The following is a 27558-nucleotide window of genomic DNA, read 5'->3' on the forward strand; positions in this document are numbered from 1 at the left end:
ACAGAAGACCTCACACTTTTTCCAACACTTTTCCTTTTGTGACAGACTACAGCTTCCCCTTCTATTACCATCTATGACACTTTACTTAAGTAATGTTTATGCAATTGAAGTGCACCAGCATTTTTGAAATAATTCACTCTGGGTCTTTCTACACTGTAAAGGCATTCTCTCTTTGATCACGCCTTCATTTTAGTTTGCTACATGTTGCTAAAGGTCTCTGTGTCACAGATTAAAATATTACACAGGAACCACTTTTTCACCTCACTTCCCCTAGTGTTTCACTTTAACACTGTTCACACAGACGAGGCTTTGCCGTTCCACAGCTCAACACAAAATGGACTCACTTCAAGGTTTGTTTGACATATAACCAGTCATTCTATATTTTTGTAACATTTCCAGTGACTGACTGTATTGATTTGTTTTTGACATACCTTCGAAGGTGGTAAGGCATTTGGCTTCCTGAAGTCTCAACAAGAAGAAAAGCTAAATTCAATAAATGAGGTGAGTGCAATGCTTTAATCATGGTGCTGTACAAATTCCGGTAATGCATGTATAAATATGTATTATAATTTCGATCTATAAAAGGCTTTCCTTTCTGATGACAAATATGCAGAAGAGGAAGAACTTGCTTCAAAACTAGAGCTGTTTAAAAGTATGTTGAATGGTTCTTTTCTCTTTAATCTCTCTAAATGAAACATGTAATAGTATATATTTTTTCCTCATTGTAGATAAATATATGGAATTTGACCTCAACGACAAAGGCGAAATAGGTGGCTATATGCAATTACGTATTTTCGAATATAATGAAATGTTCCCTCTGATGCTGATGAACTTTCCTTTATTTCCACATCTTGGAAGAGCTAATGGGCTTAAAACGGATGCTTGAGAAACTTGGATTGGCCAAGACACACTTGGAACTGAAGAAGATGATATCAGAGGTGGCTGGAGGGTCATCAAAGGACACCATATGCTACCATGACTTCCTCAACATGATGCTGGGAAAGAGAAATGCTATTTTAAAGCTGTGAGTAAACAAATGTACTGAATTCAAATCACAAACTTAGATAAGGAGCATACATTTAATCGAATTCTAGCGCAAGGGTTCTCAAACTTGAAAGGACCCCTGAACCTACTCCTCTCCTGATCAGTCGGATGTTACAATGACTTGAGGAATTGAAACCTCCATCAAATTTACGGGGGAGTTTATTGTTCTGATTGATTTTCAAATTCAGAAGAGGCTGGTTGTTTTCCTGAAGATATCGCTGCAAAATATGTGAGCAGCCCAGTGCTGCCAGTAGTCTAGTGCAGTGGTTCCCAAAGTGAAGGTGGGGCTCCCCAGATGATTTCAAGATTAAATAAAAATGCTACTGTTTTTTACTTTTGTGTGTGTGTGTGTGTGTGTGTGTGTGTGTGTGTGTGTGTGTGTGTGTGTGTGTGTGTGTGTGTGTGTGTGTGTGTGTGTGTGTGTGTGTGTGTGTGTGTGTGTGTGTGTGTGTGTGTGTGTGTGTGTGTGTGTGTGTGTGTGTGTGTGTGTGTGTGTGTGTGTGTGTAAAACAGCATATAGTTTGTCAAATCCTGAAACACTTTAAATATATATTGACTTGATTTTAAAGAGGTTTTTTTTTCTGTCCTAAAGTAGCATAAGAGAGAATAACTGTATGTATTGGTTCCTAAAGTGGGGGTCGGGGACACGGAAGTGCATCAAATTCGATGTAAAATTTTACATTGACTTTTATGTATTTTTGACTGAAAACTGCATATTTCAGGGAAAGACAAATATCAAAATAAAGCAAACTAAAGTCCTTAAACTAGAACTTGAAATGTTTTGCTATTATGCTTATTAGGATACATTTTACAGACAGGGGCCCCGTGATGTTGGTTGAGTGATTTTAGGAGTTGCGGCCTGAAAAGTTTGGGAACCCCTGGTCTAGAGGTCAAGACTGCTTAGCGCCATGTGTCCAGGCTAAGGCTCTGACAGTTTGCTGAATGTCTCTCCCTGGTCTCCCCCCTCTCACCCTGTGCTGTTCCATCCAATCATGCATCTGGGTCAAAAATGTGTAGCTTTTCGTGGATTTTCAACAGGGCTCATCTGACTCTTTGAGATTATTGGCAAACATCATTTCTCACAGCCAAAATATGATGTTTAATTTTATTATCACGACAAAGAACATTGGAATTGATCGCCTCATCTTTACTCAGTAGGCTACTTTAAAAAAAAAAAAAAAAAAAAAGGCCTAATAATAATAATAATAATGTTTAATTGCACTAACTGTGTCTGCAGGATCCTGATGTTCGAGGGCAAGGGAAAGGAGCAGGAGCAGAAACCCTCAGGTCCACCTGGTCGAAAAACCTTCTCAGACCTGCCTTGAACCTAAATACTGGGTTGTGAACTTGTGAAAACCAAAATAAAATAAAAAGAATAATTCCACAGCAAACCTTTCTCGTTGGTTTAAATTATGTTTTGTGCTTTCACCATACACTGCGACAAGACCTCCACAATCGGTAAAATGTTTGATACTCGCAAATGGAACTAAGTAAAACTGACGACTATTATTTTGAAACAACCGGAAGTGACCAGAATCACTGCTGCTCGTTGAAGGAAGCGAAGCTAAACTTACCTAGTTGAGTGGGTTGAAGTTCATATATGACCTGATTTACATATTCAAGGTGATATAATGTTGCTGTCATTTACTAACACGCATTTTGGTTTGTTTGTATTTATGCCTAGGAAGTAGCTAAACGATAAATTTCACTTTTGACTTGAGTAACTACGTGTTAACTTTAGCACTCGGCTAACACCTTAGCTCCAAAAGCTTACCAGACCTGCTAAGCCAGTTCACCGATGCGGAAAATGTGAAGGCTCGGGGAATAGACGACATTAATCCCTGAGTTTATTCTTTAACGTTTTTATTCACCATCAGGATGAGCAGCTCAGAGGAGGTGTCCTGGATCTCCTGGTTCTGTGGTCTGAGGGGAAACGAGTTCTTCTGTGAGGTAAATTCTATCTCTTCTATTTTCATCAAAACGTCAACATAAGATACAATATCCTCGTGTAAACAAGTTATGTCTATCTCATTTTGTTTATTCATACAACATTGATTGTCCTGCATTAACATAATTTTGTATTATTCGTATGTTAGGTTGATGAAGACTACATTCAGGACAAGTTTAACCTCACAGGTTTGAATGAACAGGTGCCACACTATCGACAGGCTCTCGACATGATCCTAGACTTGGAACCAGGTGAGATTTAAAGTATAAGCTGTGGTAGTGTATCATCATCAAGAAACTGTTTTCTTATTTGCATCTTACAGACGAGGAGCTTGAGGACAACCCTAACCAGAGTGACTTAATAGAGCAAGCAGCAGAAATGCTCTATGGTCTCATACACGCGCGGTACATCCTCACAAACCGAGGCATTGCACAAATGGTAAATGGTGAAAAAGGCAATAACAGAATGAATTGATATTTATTTCACTGTCCCAATCCCTTCTTCAACAGCTGGAAAAGTATCAACAGGGTGATTTTGGACATTGCCCAAGAGTTTATTGTGAAAATCAAACTATGCTACCCATCGGTATGTGTGATTTACTTTTTAATCCCCCAATAGTAATGCGAGCTTTCTAGGTTAGAGAGATTTTCTGTTCTATTCCAGGATTGTCAGACATTCCTGGAGAAGCAATGGTGAAACTTTACTGTCCAAAGTGCATGGACGTGTACACACCCAAGTCCTCCAAACACCACCACACAGACGGGGCCTACTTTGGCACCGGGTTCCCACACATGCTGTATATGGTACACCCAGAGTATCGTCCAAAGCGACCGGCCAATCAGTTTGTGCCAAGGTGTGTTTGGATTACCAACCATAATATGTATTTATAATGTGTGTTAATACTGTAATGTCATGCTTTTTTTCTTCTTCAGGCTATATGGTTTTAAAATTCACCCAATGGCGTATCAACTTCAACTTCAGGCTGCCTCAAGTTTTAAGAGCCCAGTCAAAAGCAACCGCTAGGTGTCAGTATTGTCTTTACCCACGTGTTTACTGCTGTTGAAACAAAGAATTATACTGTAATATAATAAATTGTATAGTTTATCTGTGTTGAAGATCTGTGGCCCAATAAATTAATGCCGCAGCATTTTTTTGAAGATCATGTAGTCAAAAATCACCACTCATGATTTTGGACGACCTTGGAAATAAATGAAAGTTATTAAATTCACATGGATAAATGCAAAATGCACATTTTATTTTTCTTCATAAAAAGACAGGGTAAATCACAGCAATATTTTTTTCATAGTCTAAAAACATTTTCAAGTGGAAACTACTGATCAGTATTCGAGTAGCTACAATACCAATGGCTTATCTGGGGTTAAAAAGTTCTCTAACAAACATGCTATTACAAAGGATTGATATTTTGTATTTTGCATAATCTTCTACAGCAAGTGACACGTGATCTACGTAGATGGTGATACAAGGCTTTACAAAGTTGGTTGATTCAGATTGAAACGTGTAAAACATGGTGTGTCCAGTGACAAATGCCTTGAAACGGGCTTACATCAGAAAAACGCAGTACATTAAGTAGCACAGACAGCTCTTGCTTTACAAATGGCTGTATACAATGTGTTTCTAGGGAAAAGCCACGCACACACACACACAAACACTCTAAAAATCTTCCTTGACTTTGAATGTGCACGTTGTCAGTAAAAATGCACATTTAAAGCCAGGATGAGCATACATACTCATTCTTCAATCGTGTGAAGGTCTTGTTACAAAACCTGAGTTACAAAGACCAATCATGATAAATGTATTTCTGCCAACATTAAGAACAAGGAAACATTATCAGATACTGTACGTTAAGTCGAGGGCAGGATATGCATGAAGAATCACAAGAGCAAACAACTAATTCAAATCAAGCATGACAACCTTAAAAAAAGAAGAAAAAAAAAAGATCCCAAATTATACTTACACAACGCAACAGTAACCCACAATTCATGAGGAAATGTATAACTTAAAAACCTTAATTTGTACAAACACTATAAAAGCATCAATTCTATAAAATAGAGAATTATTTCAAAATAGAACAATTTGTTTAATTTAAACTTTACAATAATGAGTAAGCTACTGGTTCTTGGCTGAGGGAAGAAAGTAATTATATCTGCGTTTGTACCTGAGCTGGAACAAAGCCCAAATATGGGCACAGAATATGTTCACATTTGGATGTGAGGTATGTCACTTAAAATGTATTTCCAAAATGATTCAACATGTAAACAAAAATCCCTTAAATGTTTTGTTTAACGAAGGAAATTCAGATAAAGTGGTCAAAACTACAAAGAAAACTGTTTAAAAAGCCTGTAAAAACAACTACATAAAATATGTAAAAGCAAAAAATGACATCACAAAACTGGACATGCTGCTGAAAAAGTAAACTGATAAAATGTCTTCTAATATAAAAGTACTGAAACAAAAATCTACAGCTCGTCTACAACAATAATTCTGGGAGGCTTTTGATATTTTTGATATGTGTGTGAGTGGGAGATATGTGGGATAAACTGATGAAAATTAGGCTGATAGGACGAAAATGAGAAATAAAATGTTTCGAAGTTACAGCGCAGATGCTCCAGATCCCTTCCCCTGTAAAACATGATGATCACATTTACTCCATATATCATTGCAAACATGTAAAACATTAGTTAATTACCTTGTCTTGTTCAACGTCGGAGTCTGCAGTTATGACAATTCTTTTTTCAACACGAGTCTCAGATGAACCACTCTTTACGACCTACAGGAGTTGTAAAGTTAGCGCAAAGACAAATACGTAGAATCGCAGTGATTAGTCCACGTACCTTGGAGATGTGAGTGGTGGTGGTAGTGACTGTGGTGCCGCTGGTCGTTTCTGATGTTACGGTTTTGGAGGTAGACTCAGACGAACCATCTTTTTCTTCGTCTGTGCCGTCCACCGTAATCTATAAAAGACATAACTCAACGTTATTTTCAAGATGATGTGTCCTCCTTTACCTGGCAACTGTGGAGCCCCAGGCCTAATCATCCCAGACCTGCATTACAGAACCATGTTGCCAGTGCTTCTGATACAGATCTGGGCTGAGCAGGTGCTGGAGCCCCTACCTTTGAAGCCTCATAGGTGACGGGGTGAGTTTGGACGATAGGGACCTCTCTGGTGGAGATGCCACTGGATAAGGAGGATTCAGCTGTGATGGTAACTGTCTGCGTCTGCACCAGAGGGGGCTGTGGATGGGAGCAAAGCCCAATTGAGTGGCCGTTTAACAAACCTCTCAGCAAATAGTTCACACCATGCAAGCCACTCCCCTCTGGTCAATATCACCCTTTCACCAAAAAAGTTCATATATATTTACAGAAAATGAAAGACTTTCATCAAAGTGGACAGGGAATTAGACCAGTTGTCGTCAAGCAATCAGTGATTAAGAATAGGAGAGGAATTAAGTTCATGTTCATGTGTCAAAAAGAGAAGACCATCACCAAGTGCACACATCTGTGCAGCATCCCAACAAATGGACATCAAAGGTACTACCAGTACTATCCAAAGCACGTTTACTGTGGTTGGGCATTGAAAGAGCTGCTGCAAAGGTGTGTTCAGAGAGGTGTCAATTATTAATGAAGGGCCAAGCAGAGAGTCACTCAAGAGACAGAAGGCTACCTGGTAGCAGCGCATGACCTTGGGACCAACACTCCTGAAATAGGAGACGGGAGACGAGCCGACAACTGTTCCAGAGCAATCTGCCTCTCCAGGTTGCGACTCTTGTTGCTCCAGATCTTCCTTCAATTGTGCTGCACCAAAATCTTTACAGGGGAACTCGAGAAGGGGGCTAGGCAGCTGGGCCATTTCCACTTCCACAACGGGCACCAGAGACGTCTCATAAACTATAACCACATCTTGATCACACAGCTCTGCGGAGTCCTGCAGCCTGTCAGGCTCACTCTTGTGGCTTACTGTGGGACTGGACGCCCCCGAAATGCTCAAACTGCTCCTGGTTTCTTCCAGTGTAGTGTTTGTCCTAAAATCACTGCACTGAGGGCTATCGCAAACACTCTAAAAGACATAACATAGTAACAATGCAAACAATACATTTAATTTGTAATATGTTCATACTTTGCCTAAAATAAGGATTCACACCTCTGATTTACATATATAATGTTTACACTGTCTAAGTGTAACAGATTTAACATAAAAATAATGAAGGGATCAAAATGTAATGACAACTGACATTTTTGACAGATGACAATGACCCAAAATGGATAAAACAAAAGCAGCTGTAAGCATCAATCTTCTGTATTTGGAATGTCTTTTATTCTTTGGTCACTGATTGTCATGCAACAGGAATATTTTCAATATTAAAGTACTAAAGTACAAAGGAATATACAATTATAGTAAAAGCTGCCCTAAGTTGTTATGAGACTTGATACCGCAAGTTACCACACTATCACATGTATCAACATTGTAAATGCAACAGTTAGAGACACATAAGACTACACTTTCACCAGTGAAATGTTAGTTTTCTTGGAAGATTACAACTGCTTCTAGAGTGTAAAAATCTAATCTAAGTGAGATTACAAATGTAAAATTAAATAAATAAATCTTTAGACCAGTCAAAGTTTGGGTTTCAAGTCCTGTAAACAAGGTATAAATATCCAGTCCTACAGAGTCTTTTGTGGTGGGATAAAAATATATAAATAAATAGTGAAAAAGCAGAGGAAAACTTAGTGAAAGTCAATTCAGGTAAAAGGCTGCTTCTGAAGGTGAGCAGAGGATGAGTGGCGATGAGGATGCTACAGGCAGAAGATGGGCAGAAGAAGGAGAAGAAGCAAGTGGTAGATGGGTTGAAGACAAGGTGAGGGTCCGCGGCTCACACCTGAGTGGGGTCTCCACGAGGGGCTGTTGGGACGGGCCCTCAGCTGCGCTTGGAGTAGAAGTTGAGCAGGGGGCCGCGAGGGAGGCGCGTGACAAACTGAGGCGGGGGAGAGAGATGACAGGGACGAAAAGGCCGATAGTGAACAAGCTAACACTTACTAACATCAACTGGTTTCTACAGAAAAGGCCTGGGTAGGAGCTAAATAACTTGACTTCCTGTACAAAGCATGGAAAGGGGTTTTTGAGACATGCATTTTAACATGCAGTCCTTCCCATGAAGTATTACCGTTTTGTCGTAAAAAGACAGAAATTCATCCACAGGTTGTTTTTGCTTTTAGACTTTGATGTGTCATAGAACAACAAGCAGACAGCTCTGTTCAAGCTTCTTTGAAGCAGTCATTTTCTTGGTTAATACATATCATGCCACGTGATGTGTGCAAAATCGTAGATTCTTAGAAAGTTGCTTAAAGTTTGTAAGGAAAAAAGTATCAAAAAACATATGCACACAATTCATCTACAGCTTTGTGTGGTAGGTACAATAGCAGTGGGACATATTAGCTGTGAATGAGGCCTTGTCTCTGTTAATCATAGGAGGAAATGCAGTATGAACAGAAACATGGAAAGGTTAGAGGAGGAGGAGCAGAAATGTAAAAGAAAAGGCATGGTCTTTGTTTGCTCTGGGTTTGAACATGCACCATCACTAAGAGTCATGCAGCAGGTTCAGTCTGGTCCAGTCTTTCAGTCATGCAGTGTCAACAGGAGTCAGATGCATCACGCTCAATGAATGACTGCGAGTCAGCCTGATGCCCCGCCCACCTGACTACAGTAAGTTCAGCATTGTTAAAGGGGTCCAAAGGCATTCAGCATGCATTGCATATCAGGACATTATGCTTTGTACATGCACACACTTTTTATCAATGTCTTAAAAGTCTATAGTTTTAAGCCCATATACAATTGCAATTAAATAATAGATATGATAGATTTGGCAAGCTTCCTGCCGATACTAGGGCTGCACAATTTATTGCAATCAAATCAAAGCTGCAGGTATTTAAGTAATGTATTGTCCAGAGAACATAACATCCTGTCTCGCTGAGGTCTCATTACGTATAATATTTAACCCTGTAGTTTTTAGACGTCCATTACAAAGTGTTCTGAAACACTTGTGATTCTTGCATCACTTTAGCAGTTCAGAATTCTGTTATTAATGCTCCTGGTCGTGCTTATATTTATTTATTTATCAATTACTGGTAGATATTTCTACCAAAATCGTGCAGCCCTAGACATATGTAAAAAATTAAATCCCTAAAATGTACCGAGGATGTACTAAGCTGTAGCGCGACTAAGTGAGACACTGCAGGCATAACTCTTGCTCTCTTAACATGTGAACTTTCACCTGAAAATCATCTTAATTACAAAGTAGGTTTGTCTGCAGATTTATATGGGATTTATAATGGGTCATTTTCTCAATATGCATTTTTCTCACAATGTGGCAACATTACACACAGCACTTACAAACTTGACCTAATGTATTGAGCTTTAAACCCAGAAAAACAAGGAAGCATTAGACTATACACTATATATTAAAACATAATTAGGCCATTTTGCACATAAATTTATTTCTATTTGAATTTTTTTTTTTTAAATCTCTAATCTACAGTGAAAGTTTCAGATTGATCTAAATGTATTTGCTATTGACCTGCAGTGTCTCGCCTTGATAAACCTTTTCACTTTGCAGTTTTGATTTTGTGAAAGGGCAGGTGAGAATCTTACCCCATCGGCGCCGGGCTGGCCGTTAACCCCGAGAGTACGGAATGGGGAGTGAGTGGACAGGCGCTTGTCCCACTCGCTGGGCCGCGACTCGGGGACTGCCTCCATAAAGTTCCTCTTGAGTTCACTGATGCTGGCGTGGTGCTTGAGCAGGTCCTCATTAGGTTTGTCAAAGTCCTACCACAGTGCACATGAGGCAGTGGGCAGAGGAAGGAGTGTGGAGGGATTATAGTGGTGACAGGGGTTGGACAAGATGAATGGGACAAATGGAACAGAAGATGAAAATGTATTATTAGTTCTAGTGGCAAAATGACTCTTCAGGGGTTTGAAGCAGAAGCATGTTATTGGAGACTCATTAAATCACTTATAGGCGAGTGAGGACTTAGAACAGCTCTGGTGATCTTCATCCAGAATAATTGAAACAATGACATTAGTTATGAGTGAACTCATAAACAGATTAATATTGAATGTATATGTCATTTAAGCATGAGCTGTAAATCAAAGAGCTGGTGATGATTGCAGAGATGGACAAAGCCTTTGCCATGTAAAAGATTAATTTCACAAAACAAAACAAAAGCAAAAAAAAGCATCAGCATCATATAGAGCCAAGTTGCTCTGGAGCAAATAGCTGTGCAATACAGAATGAAAGCTATTATATGATATATAGAAATGCATACAAGTTTAGACACAATTTGTGCTGAAGAGCAACTTGATAATAGCTCCTTGAAAGACTGAATTGCAACTTTTCTTTCATTCGGATAAAAGTGCATTGATATAAGAATATAAGAAGCAAGAGCGCAGACAGGAGAATGCTGGTGATCATTAAAAAGGTTTCTATCTAATACAACGCCATTTCATATCGTTCCATTGAAACTCTCACTCCAACAATTTTACCAATGTCAACATAAATCCCATCATTATCACAGTAGACCCTACTCCCTCGAGTAAAGTGAGACTAAAGCAGTGTTCCAGCTATAATTGCACAGGACTCTCCTGAGACACAACAATCATGTTAAAAACAAAGCCAAATCATGCAACATGCAAAGCGTGATATTAAAGAGCAGCTGATGAGCACAAAAGCAAAAAATTAAAATGTGAAAAAGCTACAAACAGACATTTCCATAAGAGATACAAACCTCCAACATTAAAATGCTATGTCTGATATAAATTGAGTCACCCTCAATTCTCTTAGCCCTTTTCTGTGAAAAATGAAAAGAACAAAACGGGTGGGTTTGGTTCAATTTCTGCAGTGTCAAAGTGCCAAACCTTATACATGCAAGCTATAAACAAGTCTACAATGTTAATAATAGATCAACTGTTAAGATGAAGGACATGCAAAGAGTGACTACACTGATTTACTGAAGCAAATGAGCCACTGATGAACTAGCCGACATACTTTATATCACAAAAATAAATAATGACTTAAACTAGAGAAAACACACACTATCATGCCCAGAGAGAGCAACATGTTCATGCTTGTGCAATCCAGGTTTTTAACAACAGCAAGCAATGAGGAAAAACATACTGCTTTGTTTTTTTATTTGTTATATCTGACCTATTATTCTCATAATGGATGCTCTCTAATAAAATGTCTTACAAATAATGCTGCAGATGTGGTGTCATTAAAGATTTAGCTGTGTGGAAGCACATAGACAGGGCAAAATGACATATTTGACCTATACTTAAATACTGAAAATGGAAGTGGAACAATGTCCGCGAGGCAAAAGCTGCAACACATCTCTGAGCATCTGACCTTTCTTAACCGCACCACCTCCACGTTCGCGACGTCTCGGTCGTGCTACCGCGGAGGGAGAGGGACAACATTAGCATCCTCTGTGTGCTGTTGGCTTTGACATTGTGACAGAGCAAAGCCATAGTCTTTGGAGCCATGCATGGGGCCACACTCGGAGACTAACCTTCAAGTCCCCATTGACGCTGGTTATCAAGGCTGACTTTACTTCTCTACGGTCCCTCCAAACTGCTTGCTACAGCAGCAAGACACACACAGTTCAAATTCTCAGTTGGACAACAGGGGTATAATCGATTACAGCGCTAATGAACTGTAATTAAATGCTGTAACTGCACAAGTGGCGCCGAAGAACCTGTGAAAGTGGCTCAGAGCTCATGAATGTGTAATACGTGCATACCTTGACCTCCGTCTCCATTTTAGTGATCTCGTCTGCCTCCACGGTCACCTCCAGCCGTCGCTCGTCCTGCCAGCTGCCCTTGATGGGAGTAGAGGTCTGGGGCTGGTCCAGAGGTGCCATGGGGATCCCTGCTTCAGCCAGGGCGGCCTGCGAGAACACGGGGGCGCTGACGGGACGGGCACTGCGTTGAGGGATCACCACTAGGCACAAGAAAAAATAACATTTAAACTTTTTAAACTGTGGGTGAAGTCTACAAGGCCTGCACATGCATTAAAAACCAGAGTAAGCTCACAGAACAACCTTAAGGAGTGGGCGGCCGATACTGTACCTCAGATGGATGCAGAGGGACACTGTGCGAGAGAGCACTGCGTCACAGGTCAAAAGCAATAAAGCAAATACACTGCAAAAAGCCAAAAGAATTGTGAAGTGTTTACAAAGTACGTAAACTGTGGGTTTAAAGAGCACTCGTGTAAGATGTTAGATGTAGTAGGCAACAGCAGCGGCAAGAAAGTTATGTTATTTGTCACTCCATGGCATCATGTTAGACGGTTTTCCACTCAAGTCTCAAAGCTCGGTGTATTAAAAGCACGGTCACAAAATCGTTAGTAATCAAGATACCTGACTTCTTGAGTCCACGTTCAAACAGAACAAACCAATCATCGCTTCTAGAAGGGGAAGGACGTCTTTCCTTTTGGAGCTGCTTTTCGTACCGCGGCCTCGTCTCAGAAATGATGACCTTAGTTTTAGTCAGGATTTTGCTTTCTTTGGAAAACCGGACACGTACAGGGGTAGGTACTATTGCAAATACATTGGTATTTATTAGAAAAAGCACCACTCAGCAAGAAACTGTCATTGCTACCATGTGAGAACGTAGCTATACCTGGTGCTTTTGTGACCTTGGCAAGGAGAATGTACCAATCATCATCCACCTTTCTCCCTTCAGCAGGTGGCCTTTTCCGCTCCACCAATGACCACTGCTGTCTCATGTCTGTCAGAGTCGATGTCTGCTGTGCTCTTTGCACGACAGGTGCAATCATTTTGACAGATTTTACTTCAGAAGAAAGGCGAACAGGTTTAGCCACAGCTTCTAACCAAAAATACACAAAACTCGAGTCAACAGTTCCGCACAGCAATTCACCAAAGTGCCATTTTTGTTATAATCTACCTTTTCTTTTTGGCGAAACATCTAGTAGGACAAACCATTCATCATTGATCTTTCTTGGTTCAGAAGGTTTTCTCCTTATTACTGACAATGCTGGCTTAACAACCTCATAAATGATTCTGGGTTTTGACACAACTGCTGCGACCTCTCTGACGGCAACTAACACAAAAGAAATGGTTGGAGTTGTAATGAAGTATGAACAACATGGCCGAGTTTTAAAATCAACTTTGAGAAATCGAGCAATACCTTTAGGCTTGGCAACAAGCGTGTAAGGAATGAGGTCAAAAAGGACAAACCAATCGTCTGCGATCCCCCTTTCAAACTTAGCAGCGATTGGGCGAGGTCTTCTTTCATAGAGATGTGTTTCATCTTGCCTTTTGTCCACACTAATTATCAACCTCTGTGTTCTGGTCTCAGTGGTTTTCACTTCAACATCCGAAGTTCTGCTTATATCTGGCAGGCATTTAACAGATGGCCCTAACATCCATATAGATTAGACAAATTTAGTAACACTTATGTAAAGCAGAATGTAGGTTGTAATGTAAATATATATATATATTGCCATTTATACCTGTTGCGAGGATTAATTTCGACCTGGCCTCAAACAGTACAAACCAATCATCATCTTTCTGTGGCAGAGGCTCTGAAGGCCTTTGTATTTTCTGCACAGCATCACTTTTCTTCTCTATCACTTTGATTTCAATTGTAGGCTCAGGTTTTGGAAAGATTTGACTGGCAGGCCACACTTGTGAAACTGAAAATTTCATGTTACACATATTAAAGTTAAATATGGACTGAAAAAGAAGTGTGACATGGACGCAGCACTGTGAAAATGTTTTAGGGCTAAAACAAACAAGTGCATTATTATAGATTGTTCTTTTAGTAAGACAGAAAGTTAGTTTAGCTGCTTTACTCATTTCTTAGTAACCCCACACCTGGGAAGAAACTAGTAAAACAAGTAAACAAACCTTCTGTGTTACTGAAAGAACAATCTATGATCTATCTAAGACCTTTTTCAAAGATTTAAAGGGAACAGGCCACCGTTTTTAAATACTGAAATATGTTCTTACCTTAGCTTCGACGCATAGATGATCCAAGTATAGTCACACAAAATTAAACATGTCGATGTTCTAAGCGGATAAAAAGGGGAACTATATTGCATGGTGTAGAAAATCCACTCGTGTAAAGGCTCATGTATTTAAATAGGGAAAACGTGGAAGAGCTTGATTGCTTCCAACTTCACTCGCATTTGGAGCCATAAAGGAGTAGAGCCGCCTGTGCTCTGTTTACGTGATTGAGCGCGCACATAAAGACCAGACAGCTACATATCAACTCGCCTAAGCTAAGGTAAGAACATATCTCAGAATTTAAAAACGGTGGCCTATTCCTTTAAAGAAAGGTGCATTATTGCATGGGTACAAGTAGGCAAGAAGCACTGGTCCCATATTAATGCTTACTAGGGCAGACTACAATTAGTAAATCCAAAGGACAGCAATTTAAGGAGTAAAAGATCTGCTGCAAACAACAAAATATCCTCCAATAGTCTCCATGGCCTCTTATGTACAAAACTTGAAAACTGTGTCGTTGCATACGGTTCTTATATGACTTCATATTCCAATGTTCCTTCTAATGTCTATGCTCCTACATACTGTATGTATAACATTTGCACAGAGAACTGAATCTAGATGTTAAAATGTAAACTGAAAAAATTTAAATGCAATAATCAGACTAACTAACTAGAGCTAAATATAGAAAAGGTTGTGAGGAAACCTGTTAAAAATAAGGTCTCTTGGCATAAACTTCACATAAAACATGGGTTTCAACTTCATACTCTTCAGGGTAAAAATTTACAGTTTCAGTATAACTTGATGAGCTTATTCTTATAGACAACTAAGTTTTAGGTAGGATATACGGTAATTTAGGCACTACAGAAATGCCCTAAAAACATCCTTTAATGCCAGTACTTAAACAATACATTCACCAACTGCCATTCCAATTAATTTTCTATAACCAACATTTTACAATAATTTTGTCAGTGAAGTTAATAGAAAAAAAAAGGTATATAGACGGCATAGTTATTTTAGGCTGTTACTCTCCAAAAGATACAAAAGGAACACTTTGCTCTTTATAACCAAGATCAGACAGTTCAAATTGGTCTCATTCTGAAGTCCTCCTGAATTCCTGCTCTGTTTGAGTGATAAAAGCTCTTTCAGTGCATGCCATATTGCAGAATCTGTTTATATTCCAGATAATCATCATTCTATTATTTCAATAGTCCACGAGTTGGTGAATCATTGTTTAGTCATTTCAGCCCAACCTAAAACATGTGCACAGTACTGCGTATGCCATATGCATGTCAACTGTACAGGAAGTTTGTACCTGAAGGTTTATCGGCAGTTTCTTTCGCTTCAGCAGAGAATAGGACAAACCAATCATCTTCAATCCCTCTGAAAGTCTCAGAAATCCCCCCTCTTTTGACTGGAATGGCAATGATCCTTTTCTCCACAGTGATTTCTTTTACTGAAACCTTTGCTATCCGTGTGAATGCAATTGCCTCTTCAGAATAGGCCTGACCTTGTGGAGTCACGGCCCCCACTGAGAAACAAAGCCGGATGAGAACCAACAGCATATGAACAGAGAATAGTGCAAAGAATGGGTAAACTGTACAAAATAATACCTAGCGGCACGTGTGGAGATGCTTTAGTGGGGGGGTTAAACAAAATAAACCAGTTATCCTCTCTCCGTGTGACTGGCAGGGAAGCTCTTTGTTCAGTTCTGGCAATCCTGGAGAACTCCTCTTTCACTATTCTAACCTCTTCAACTACAACCTTCTTCGTGGACATCAATGTCTCGGATAAGATAACCTCTTTGCCAAAGCCACGCTGTTCTACTGTGGTTACTATTAATGATAAATGATGTGATTAGAAGAAAGTTTTTGAAATCATGGGAGAACATTTTATGAGGAAAGAATGTAGTACCTGGTCGTATCATTTTTGGAGACGGATCAAAAAGCACAAACCAGTCATCTTCTGTTTTCTTCAAGGGCCATGACATTGCGAGGTCTTCATTTTGAACTTTAATTTCTCTCCTTTCAACCAACACAACTTCCTGAATCACCTTAACTTTTGGTGTCTCAGAGAAAAGCTCTTTCTCTTCAGTCTGGACTTCCAAAACATGCCCCAAAGCAGTGGCTAGAGTAAGAAAACATCCACGCCATGCTTTAGAACAATGCCTCCTCAAATACGCAAAATACAAATGCATCACAGCAAAGCGAATGTTGTTTCAGCGAAGCAGCGGCAGAAAATATGTGAATACCTGGTTGTTTTATAGGGACTAATCTAGGAGCAACATCGAACAGGACAAACCAGTCATCAACTCTCAGTAAAGGGGACAGAGGTAGAGGTAGTGGTTTCAGCACAACCCTCTCCTCGTCTTCAGTTTTCCCCTCTTCAACTAAAACTTCCACCTTCTCCAAAACAGTGGTCTTTGAGGACACGTACTCCCCATCCACACGCACACTGATCAAAGACGGTAACACTGATGGCAGAAAACAATGTTGAAAGTGAAATGATCAACTTCAGTTAGTTGAGCGACGACGCCATACTGTACCTGGTGTGTAAGCGTCCCGGGGAAGGCGGTCAAAAAGTTTAAACCACACGTCTTTATCTTCTATTCGAATTCCAAGCCTTGGTGTCAAAGACTGGCTAGCTCTCTCCTCAAACACCTCTGTCTTGCTCAGTGTAGATATGGTCTGAACTTCCTCCATCGGTAAGTCCTTCATCTCCACTGTCTCCATTTTGTCTACAATTGTTACCCTTTTCTCAGTCCTCCTCTCCACATTGTACGTTACAACAGTGGTGGCAGAAACATCCGTAGGACCAAGCTCCTTCTCCAGATCTTCTTTCCATTCCTGTTCTATCTGACCAAGTCTATCTCTTAAACTTCCTATAACCACACTCTTATCTGTAGCCTCGCTCAGACTCTGCGTCAGCCTGGCCTCCTCTTCTTCAGACAGCAGACCTTTTAGAAACACCCTCTTTATTTCATCTTCCAAATCATCCACTTCCCCCTCTTTAGTCTCCATTGTTCTTGTAATGGTTCTTATTTGGGTCTCTAAGTATTGCTCTTCTCGCCGAAGCCTATCCACCTCTTCCTTTCCTAGTTCCTCCTCAATGACCTCCTGGAGCTTCTCCTCCAGCTCGCCCACTTGTTGGAGTCTTTCCTCTAAATCTTTCACTTCTCTCAGGCGCCTTTGCAACACACCTACTTCCTTCAGCGTATCTAACATAGTGATAGTTTCTTGCCTCATCTCAATTATTTCCTCAGTGGTCTCTTCAGCAGACAGCTTTTCTTTCTGCTGGAACTGGTCTAGAAGAAGCATAGTTGTATAGTTGAAGGTAAAACATGCACTGCGGGCAATGTTCTAAAATGCTGTATGTCACTTACATATACTGCCCCCTTTGAATGGGGTACTTTGGTCAAAGTACAAGAACCAGTCATCTGTCTGCTTTGGCAAAGGCTGAAACAGCCTTTCTATAGAGCTCATTTTTGCCAAGTTCAGTTCAACTTAAACATTTAGGAAAGGAAAACAAGTCATAAAATAATGATAGAATTTAAGTAAAACAACATTATTGTTGGCTTTGTAGAAAAATACCTGGCTCTTTAACCAAACCACAGGATGATATGAGAGGGAAAGGAGGGTGGCGCAGAAGCAAAGCAGACCACTCGTCCTTCACCTGTTCCAGCTGAGGCCATGGACTGTTGACTGTGAGGTCAGTCTGACCGCTCTCCTCTAGGACTGTAGACAGACCACGTTATGAAACATTATGCATTGATGCTGACTGAAATGGGGAAGACCAAAGAGCGTTTTAGCAGACCATTCCAGTCCAGTGAACGTTAGAGCAACACTCAAAGAAAAAGCCATTTGATTTTGCGGTAAAACTCACAAAAGTAAAACAGATATAAAAGCAACAAGAAAGCTTTCACTGGCCTCTTGGCCAGACATGAAAAGACAAAAGCAGGTCTGCACTCGCAACAATATTGCAATCAGCAGTAAGAGCAGGTTCAATGTTATTTACTGCAAGCACAATGTTGTAACAATGCCTGGTGTGTACTCAGTCCACAGGACAAGAAGATTAGGCACAACTTTTGCAAGACCGATCGCAGCAGTGAGTGATAAAAGGTTTGGCTGGGTTTGTTAATGCATCTCCACAACGCTGTATGTACCTGCGAGTTTAGGCGAAGACTGGACTTTGGTGGACAGCAGAAAGTCCGACCAATCATCAGCCTCACACCTGAATGATGAACAAAACTGCTTCTGGAGAGCATACTCTCCAGCTATAACAGCAAAAGGTGACAAGTACATAATGGGAGCTTTCTCTAAATGTCAGTAGTGTGCATCAATACATCACACATACCTCCATCCAGGGTACGGGACAGCCTCTTGCTTGCAGACCGCGTAAAGCGAGGAGCTGGGCGATCGATCATTGAGCTGGCCTGACGGCTCTGAGCTTGAGTGCGTCCACTGTAGCGAAACTTGGACCCCAATACGAGGAAGCGACGAGAAGATGGAGGATCCACTGTCGAAACTCTGACAAAATAAAGCAGGCATTTGTTACAACCCACAGCTAATACAGTTGGCCAAACATCCTACATAAACTAGAATACAGAGTTACAGAAGAGAAAAGGTCTTTACCTAAAGAAGGTATGGTGCTCCACACAAACTTTCCACAGCTTCTTTGAGGCTTTGTAGTTTGGCAGTTTGAACCCAATGGTGCTCTCATATTGTTCTTGCTGTAAGGAAACAACACAGGAATGGTTAATTTAGCAAAGGCACAGTGTCAACAACATATTTTAATTTCAGTAAATGTACTGAACAAATGTTCCAGTTAAAGGTTACTGTACCTCTGAAGCTCTGATCTTAATGAAGAAGCTGCTTCGTTTGTAGGAGATTTTTAGCACTTTGGGCCAAGGGAATCGATTAATCCTGAGTTTGTCCTTGTAAACCATAAGTCCACTGGAGCAAACACCTAATGTGATGTCGACACCTTCCAGATCCTGAAATAACACAAGGGCAGTTCAATATATTCTGTCTCACTGCACATTCACTCCCAACACGGTCTATGCGGTTACACAGCACAGCCACCAGGGGGCAGACATTCTTTTACCAAATTTAGTGACAGATAATGTAGATTGGAATTTATAAGTTGAAACCAGAGCAGCACAATTAATTGCAAGTGGATCAAAATCACAATTTTAAATGCCACTAAGACTGCAATTGCTCTGTAAATAAAATGTCCTCAAAGAGGATTATTATGTGCAAAACCTCAAAACACAAAAAACATGTTCTGAAATTTACAAAAAAAAATGCTTAAAATGTGCAAAGTCAACAGAATCTTGACTTTAAAATGCAAATCCCAAATCTAAAACACAATACTTGTCAGAAAAATCTTTCCTTCTCCCCGAAAAACAAAATAATCGTAGCCATTCCATGAATATAACACTATTCAAAAGTAAGAGTTTACCTTAGCTTGATGAAGGTCCACTCCATACATGGCAAGTTTCTTGGCATTTTCTAAGTACAACATGTCTGCTTGGGCTGGACTCATTGACCTGTGATAGAGAGAATTACATTGAATACTTTAATATCCAAACGCCACAAGTCCTAGAGTGAGAGTAACTCCACACTGTGACCTGAAGACTCACCTGTAAGTGCGGTGCAGTTCCATCACCTTCTCCTCCAGCTCTTTGGTCTGTCCAGGAGCCAGGTTCAAGTCCTTCACATAGTCTTCCCCATGTGTCTCTGGGTCATACTCTCCCAGCTCAGACTGCGCCGTGTAGGAGCCCAGTAACGACAGCGTAACAAAGGAGCAGGGAAGGACCCCACACATGATGTCTTTCCTCAGCTGAAGACAGAGGCAGTACCTGGCCAAGGAGAAAACAAGTTAGCCTGATCTAGAGTGTGAATGCTGTAAGAGGCAGGAAAACATAAATGAGAAACATTTACCGAGTAAGGTCTTCAGAGAGCTGGGCGGGGTCTGGTGGGTAGAACCTCACGTTGAATGTAAACTCATACTTGCCACCAGGGGCCTGTTTTCGAAGCTCTTTTGCTGGGTCAATCCAAGTCTAATGTAAATGCACAGGTCAGAAAATTATACACAGAACAAATGTAACTGAACAAAATTAAGGAAAACAAGGAACAAACCTTTACCTTGCTGCTTGGAGACTCCCAATGTGCAAGGCCAAAGTAATCTTTTTCCAATAGGTTGAGGTGGTCACAGACCTTCAAAAACAGCTCCTGGCCTTTGGCATGTTTCTGTAAACAGACATATGAATCCTTAGCCCACATTTAATAGATAATATAATAAGATGTCATTTTGGAGGCCCCTTACATCAAGCTCACACTCAAACAGAGCATCATCCAGTAACGTGACTCTGCACTGCATGGTCTTCTGTCGGCTCTTGGAGGCTTTCACGTCTTCTGTTATCTTGTCTTTTGCAGGTTTCTTTGCCTCCGTTTTTGACTTTTTCTCTCCCTTTGATTCTTTCCCTTCCTCTTTTGGCGATGATTCTTTCTCTTCTGCGTTCTCCGTCACTTCTTCAGCCTCAGCCTCCTTCTTTTCCTCAGGCTCTTCTTTGTTTTCCCTTTGAGCTTGCTAAAATTACAAAAATTAAAAAAGAAATTTAGAGAAATTGGAGTTATAGCTCGTACGTGTTTAATTGATCAACTGCATTGATGCAAATAAGACAGTCTGTACAGATATACAGACTGTGTGGTGTAATGAATAGGCTTATGTTAACCCTGGGTGTGTTCAGTATGTCTCACCTCTGCACTGCTGACGGAGCGCTGGTCTGGTGCAGGCTCGATATCCGGCTCCGTTTTAAGCTCTGGTTCTGGATCCGCGATTGGAGCTTTGACTTGTTCAACAGCAGACCCTTTGCTGTCCTTTTTGCCTTTCTTGCCTTTGTCCTTTTTCTTTCCCCTTTCCTCTTCTTTCCTTGGTTTGTTCTGTTCGTCCTTGACCGGCTTTTTAACTTCTTCCTTCGACTTCTCCTCTTTCTTTGATGGTTCTTCCTTTTTCACAGATTCTTTTAGTGTCTCATCAGGACCCTTTTTTACCTCCTCCTCATCTTTTATTATAGCCTCCTCTGTTGTTTTTTCTTCTTCTTTTGTGTTTGTTTCCTCCTCTTTCTTCTCCTCCTTTACTTTCTCTTCTATCTTTTTCTCCTCTTTCTTTTTCTCCTCCTTTACTTTCTCTTCTTTCTTTTTCTCCTCTTTCTTTTTCACCTCTTTTGCCTTCTCCTCCGCTTCCTTCTTCTTGAGCTTCTCCTGTTCTCTCTTTTTAGCTTTCTCTGCCTCTCGCGCCTTCTCCTCCTCTTTCTTCTTTGCCTTCTCTTCTTCCTTCTTCTTTTCCTTCTCCTCCTTTTCTTTTTTCTTTGCTTCTTTTTTGTCGATTTTCACCTCTTCTTTCACCTTCTTACTTTCTCCCTTCTTGGTGTCATCTTTAGCCGACGCTGCTTCTTTTGCTTCCTCCTTTGTCTCAACTTTTTCCTCAGGTTTGTCTTCAGTTGCTTCCTCCTCTGCTTCTTTTTTTTCCTCTTCTTGCTTTACCTTTTCATCATCTTTTTCAACTTTTTCATCCACCTTTTTTACATTGTCATCTTTTGCATCTTCCGTTTTGACATTTTCATCCTTTGCTTTTACATCATCTTTTTTGACATTTTCAATTTCTTTTTTTACTTTTGCATCTTCTTTTTTTGTCTTTTCTTCAACTTTCTTCTTTACCTCTTTTTTCTTTTTCTTACTTCCCTTCTTTTCAGTCTTCTCCTCCTCTTTCTTTTTCTCTTCTTTTGCCTCTACCTTCTCTTCCTTCTTTTCCTCTGCTGTTGACTCCTGTGTATCGGCCTCTTTCTCCTCACTCTTAACTTCTGCCTGCTTTTCTTCTACCTTCTCGCTTTTCTCCTCTTTATCTGCCTTGTCCTCCTTGGCTTTCTCAACCTCAAAGTCCTCTACCTCCGAGCACTGGGAGCGACGCTTGAGGAAATTGGAAAAGAGTTTGGAGAGGCCTTTGCCGGCTGAGGTCCTAGTGCGAGGTTTCAGCTGCTCCTCCTCAGGGGATGTTGCGGCCTCAACACGCCCAGGTTCAGTGGCCTGCTCCTGGGCCTTGGGGGCAGAGGACTCCCCCTCCTCTGGATCCGGCGACTGCTTGTTCTCCGGTTCAGGTTCGGTGGGGCTGGCGGTCTGCTTCCCCTCAGTGTCCGCCTCGCTCACCGCACTCGCCTCTGTCGTCATGGCAGCCACTGGAGCAGAGCACAGACAGAGATGGAGAAAGGTCAGGGAGTTACACTTGGAAATACAAACAAGAGCAGTAACACAGTATTTGTGAATGAGGCATGAACTCGACATATAACTGAGTGCATGTTCAAGGGCCTTTGACGTGATGAATAGTTTTGATCATTTTTAATAGTCAGACTTATGATCAATGCTCATTTATTCTGAATGGAAAATGTGCCCTGTTGGGGTCACGTCTCAACTAAATAAGGTAACAAGGAGAACCACTGCTCTAAAGCAGCAATAAACAGCAACATGTATTTTATTTGTTTTGAGTTAATTTGAGGCTTATCATGAAAGGGTTGAAAATAAATACAATACAAAAAAGCCTTTTATTGGGTAAATCACCTGTCACCTTTTATTGGGTAAATCGCATGACTTTGCTTTTACCATATACTAAAAGGACAAAAAACAAATTTTATTCCAATAACAGAAAATCAAAACATCAAGGATAGCTCCTTTAATATAAAAAAAGCAAGATATAAACTATGTAGATTTTCATCAATAAAACACTCTTTATTATGTTTTTATTTTTCTGAAAAATGCTTGGTTTTCACCGAACCCATAGTTATATCGTATCGAGATATCTGGCATAAACATCGAGATATGAAATTTTGTCCATATCGTTCAGCCCTAGTTAAGGTGTACTTTATTGCCCATGGAAATTTGTCAACTGCATTTGACCTATACTTTGATGCTGCTGGGGCGACCCGTAAGGAGCAGTGGGCGACCACAGAGGGCGACCACAGAGGGCGACCACAGTGCAGCGCCGCTTGACATTTCTAGATGTGGATGGATTTCCAGACACAGGGAGAGAAATATTCAAACTCCACACAGAAAGACCCGCATGGTCCGGGAACTGAACCCTGGACCCTCTGTGAGGCAAGAGCCCTAACCGTTCAGGCACCAAGCCGCCGATAAGAGTCCTGGCTGCAACAATCTGCCCCGTCTACCCAATCCTCGCCCCTTTCACTATGATTCTGTCTGGAAAAGCCAAAGGACAAATTTTATTTTATTTGATTTAACAAAAAGATGTGTATTATGTTAAAACACATCTTGTGAGGAAAATGCGTTTTTAATTGTCTAATAAATGATTTATATATCTAGTCCTGATGTCTCCAAACTTGAAAAACCCACATTATGCAAACATTCATGTTGCAATAACAATAGTCAGTCTGTCTACAGATGACAGATGACAGATGACAGCAAACCCAACACACTGTCAATGAGAGACTCATTAAAGTCCACGCACACAAAGAGGGTATTCTCCAACCGAGCCGCCCATTAGCGCTGACGGACCAGCATTTCCCAGCATACTTCACTGCTAAACTCGTACCCAACTTCCAGGTCATCTCAGGCATCTAAACCCTTGTGAAGCAATAAAAGACACACAAGTGGCATAACGCGATTGCACAGCTACTACAGAGCATTATTTCATTGTACATAATATGTATTATGCATGAATGAGTCACAAAGCGTTTATGAAATCTGAACAAAACCATTTAATTATCCAACACACACTTCACTCCTCGTTTCAGGCACAGCTTCAGTTTGACAACTTTAGTGAAGCTCTCGTTATGTGAAAATTGTGGAAGCTCGCTACTGAATAAGAGCTGACTTAATTGGTGACTAATATGGCTGCATTTGTCCTTCCATAAGTAGTTCAAGTCTCGTTGTCTGACATGGGCTGGGGGAGGGGCAGCAGACTGCAGACAGCCAGGCCAATCTTCCAGATGTACAGGGCCATCCCAAAGGGTGCAGCATGGCCTCTCCACTCCATACTTCCCAATGTCGTGCAGGACAGCAGGGAGGAGGGGTACACTCACAGACCAAATCCTCTTTAGCCCTCCCATTGTTTGTGTCCAGTGACCAATAACTGTGCGGCTCTCTATAACTAATCCAGCGTACCCTTCCCCCCGCAGACCCCCCATAGGTCTGTTCCCTAGGTCACTACACACAGTATGCATCAGTGCCCATGGGCTCCTCTGGGCCGTTTAATGCTCTGTCATCTCAATCCTGATTGTCAGAAAACAGGCATGTTCCTAATGGACCAGCTGAGCTTGTGTCTGCTGCCTCCTCCATTTTGTGTTTCCCATCTAACATCTCTGCTATCAGCCAGCTGAGCAGGGTGAACCTGGCCCATTAGTAAATAACTGAATTATAGCTAAGCTACATCCCAGAATATATTACAGACTTGTTTTAAATAGACTTAAATTTCAATGAAAGATTTGGGATCAAAATGCTGTTGACTGCACAGCGGTGATGCTGATGTCAAAGCATATAAAATGAAGTGATGGGGACTGAATGAGCAGCAGGCACACAGGGAGGAGGTGCAAGATAAAAATAGTTCTGTGTGCCCAGGATGCATGGTCTCATTAGTTAGCATTTACAGCTCATATCTATTTTTGTCCACAGAGCACTGCACAAAACATGCATACGTGTGCACCGTGTCATCCACACCACTTAATCTCTGCATCTCTGTTACAGCTAAAGTGAGACATTTGTTTTGGGTCAATTCACTGTTGTTCTCTTCTCAAACCCAGTCGAATAAAATGACAGCTGGAATAGAGTAACCTTGTCGAACACGAAGAGGACATAAAGAAACCACGGTTCCTAGATACCGAGAGTAGGATTAAGGAATTAGAAGGAGTTTAGAGTTAATCAGGCCCCAAGTGAGATTATCTTTATCTACCTGCCTGCAGTGTCTACCACAGTGCATCCCTTCACTTCTGTGTATCGGCTGCTCTCTTCAGGAGGCTGTGCTGCTGATTCATGGGTTCATGGGGTGCTCCGCCTACCTGGCTCAAAATCAACAGAAATGAACTCAGGGCCAGTATCAGTCCTCGGCCCTATTAACCTCTCTAAATAAACACAGACACACATGCCAACACGCACGCTGACATGTGGATAAACAGAGTCCTGCCCAGCAACCTTACGATGACAGCATCTTTACAAACTGATGGGATGAGGTTCTAAATATCTTATCATATTCTATTCAATATAGATTGTCTTTTCAGTAAAACAAATATGAATGCAACTGTGTGTGAAATAAGAAGCTTATTTATGCCAGAGGAAACAAAGAGGGTGTGGGTCAGCAGACGAGTTTGTAAAACTATTCCAAGCCTCGATCAGCACCAATCAATACGCAGATGGTCTGAGAGCCCAGTGCTGAAACATGAACTGACATGGGGAAAGAATGAAGTAGCTTCATTGATTTTTTGCGGTTGGCCTGAAAGCAATTCAAAACCCATTTGCAATATCCCCAAAGCCAATTGGAGTAATACTATATTGCGACTGCAAAACTGAAAAGAAAATACTTTGCAGGAAAAGGAATAGGAAAAGCAAAAGCGACATTACTTTTTTTTCTAAATGTTTATCTATAAATAAATCTATAAGATAAATATCAAATCAACCATCTACCAGTAAATCATTTTCTTCTTTGACTTTAATATTAGGGAAACTGAAAGGGTGGGTTGTTTGTTTCGTGGCTCCCTCGTGTAACATCTGTGTTGATTGTCAAAAGTGCACAGGGATCCGAGTCTTGTTCCCAAATAGAGTATGATATCTAACTGCATGAATGCATCATAACTCCCAAAAGAGGATTAACAGCAGCCAGCTCCTTTGGGACCTTGGTGACCTCACTTTAGCAGCAACAGAGGCAAACCATACTCCTTCAGTATCTCCTCCACACCTCTGAGTGACTGATTCAGCTAGATGTCCCAGGTCCTAAAGGGCTAACCCCAATGTTTCTCTACTGTTTACTTTAATATACTGTTTACAACATCTGCTGCTCCTTCATCTCCAACTCATCCTCCCTACGTCATATCTGCCGCTCTCATAAAGATTATCTTACTATATACAGCAGATCAATAGAGATGAGGCTTATTGGATGAGATTCCCTGAGAAGTATGGCACTGAGAAGCAAAGTATACACCGAGCACATTCTGCATATCCATTATATCCAGACTATTTAAAAAATAAATGACTGAGATATAGAACTGCACATTAAAAAAAATAAACACACATTGCAATGATTATCAGAAGCTTCTGCAGGCCTTCCTCAATTCACTGGATGAGTGAACAGTAGGCTGTGAACACACCGAGTACACTGGTGTAGGTTCATTTTCAAGCTCTATCTCTAAATGTGGCAGACATCTGCCTCCAAATCAGAACAATGCATTTAGTCAATGATTATATTTGATTTAAAATGATGGATAAATAAATACAATAAAAAGTGGTAGGAAACATGTGGTAGGCTACAGACCACCTTGCAACAGAGTAGGCCTATATAAAACAATAGTGGATCTTTATCCACTGTCCACAAGCCAAGCGCTTATTTGGACCAATCAGAATACAATAGCAGACAACTTGTGATTGATGAGGATGCTAAGCAAGATGGCTTTTGTTAAATCTAAATCCGCTTTTTTATTATGATGTTTGTATTATTCAGTAATCAACTTAAAAGTGAAATGTACTCTAACCATATCAACAAATAAGAGACAACTTTTCAAATAGACCGCAAAACCTCCGGAGGCTGGATTGGGTGAGCGAGCGTGCCAGGGCATTTAAACAATCTGTGCATGAAAATGGCGCCGAAAGAGCCGCAAAACAAATAAACGCATCCCCTGCACGAGAGGAGAATGAAAAATGAAGTCGTCTTACCTATTCTAAGATTTGCATCAAAGCGGAAGAATAGAAAAGCACAAGATCCGCAAAAGCGTGTATTCCGTGCGTTCAGGGGAGTTACAACGTAGCGGGGCGACACATGCTTTGTTGTGCTGAAGGTCTGACGCTGGTAAAGGGGCGGAGCCTGTCGCCAGGCTCAGCTCGAGCCACAAACACGCCTCACAACCGCGTGCGGACTCACCGCTCATTACAACTTCTATCTGAACAAACTGCAGCCTAATGTTGACATCATCATCGTTTTATCATGGTCAAGCTTTAGCAGTGGATGTTCTGATACTTCCAATAAACAGGTGGCAATGTAGGTCTGATCTTTAATTCAAAATAGACCAAAGCTTAGTGTAGGCCAAGTCCATATGGTGTAAATCATAAAAAACAAATTTCCAAAACCAGTGGCATATGGTCCAAGACCAACAACAATGTTGTACACGTTTCAGATAAAAGTAACACTATCTCATACTACTACATACTACTAATGGGGTGTTTTTATGAACCCTGATTTTGTGGTCCACCCATCTGCCTGACCTCATTAGAGACACATGGATCACAGTGAGTGAAGGGAGAAAGGGTTCATTAGTCTCT

The 27558-nt window shown here is 40.8% G+C and overlaps 3 protein-coding genes across 3 annotated transcripts; 2 read left to right on the forward strand and 1 right to left on the reverse strand.

Annotated features, from left to right (window-relative positions):
- The first annotated feature begins 245 nt into the window (after positions 1 to 245).
- LOC306967157 (allograft inflammatory factor 1-like) lies at positions 246 to 2429 on the forward strand. The gene is made up of 6 exons (XM_079562064.1): positions 246 to 350; positions 440 to 501; positions 586 to 652; positions 729 to 770; positions 859 to 1024; positions 2282 to 2429. The coding sequence occupies exons 1-6, from the start codon at positions 335 to 337 to the stop codon at positions 2367 to 2369; spliced, it is 441 nt and encodes a 146-aa protein (XP_079418190.1). The 5' UTR covers positions 246 to 334; the 3' UTR covers positions 2370 to 2429.
- A 145-nt stretch (positions 2430 to 2574) lies between these two features.
- On the forward strand, positions 2575 to 4176 carry LOC306966927 (casein kinase II subunit beta-like). Its single transcript, XM_079561781.1, has 7 exons — positions 2575 to 2668; positions 2920 to 2994; positions 3141 to 3243; positions 3315 to 3430; positions 3502 to 3577; positions 3656 to 3845; positions 3925 to 4176. The coding sequence occupies exons 2-7, from the start codon at positions 2923 to 2925 to the stop codon at positions 4013 to 4015; spliced, it is 648 nt and encodes a 215-aa protein (XP_079417907.1). The 5' UTR covers positions 2575 to 2668; positions 2920 to 2922; the 3' UTR covers positions 4016 to 4176.
- An 87-nt stretch (positions 4177 to 4263) lies between these two features.
- LOC306966026 (uncharacterized protein) lies at positions 4264 to 27179 on the reverse strand. Its single transcript, XM_079560660.1, has 32 exons — positions 26956 to 27179; positions 20788 to 22262; positions 20354 to 20617; positions 20173 to 20277; positions 19969 to 20087; positions 19668 to 19886; positions 19487 to 19574; positions 18867 to 19019; positions 18658 to 18755; positions 18380 to 18552; positions 18189 to 18347; positions 17617 to 17760; positions 17409 to 17528; positions 16572 to 17330; positions 16278 to 16499; positions 15941 to 16153; positions 15640 to 15861; positions 15342 to 15557; positions 13534 to 13707; positions 13209 to 13439; positions 12966 to 13121; positions 12681 to 12887; positions 12419 to 12595; positions 11801 to 12000; positions 11570 to 11638; positions 11407 to 11451; positions 10790 to 10852; positions 9657 to 9830; positions 6125 to 6244; positions 5845 to 5964; positions 5700 to 5780; positions 4264 to 5632 (listed from the first exon to the last, which is right to left on the reverse strand). The coding sequence occupies exons 2-32, from the start codon at positions 22252 to 22254 to the stop codon at positions 5603 to 5605; spliced, it is 6588 nt and encodes a 2195-aa protein (XP_079416786.1). The 5' UTR covers positions 22255 to 22262; positions 26956 to 27179; the 3' UTR covers positions 4264 to 5602.
- Between the last annotated feature and the right edge of the window lie 379 nt (positions 27180 to 27558).

Source organism: Gobius niger, assembly GCF_951799975.1.
Source record: "Gobius niger genome assembly, chromosome: 8".
Lineage (NCBI taxonomy): Eukaryota > Metazoa > Chordata > Actinopteri > Gobiiformes > Gobiidae > Gobius > Gobius niger.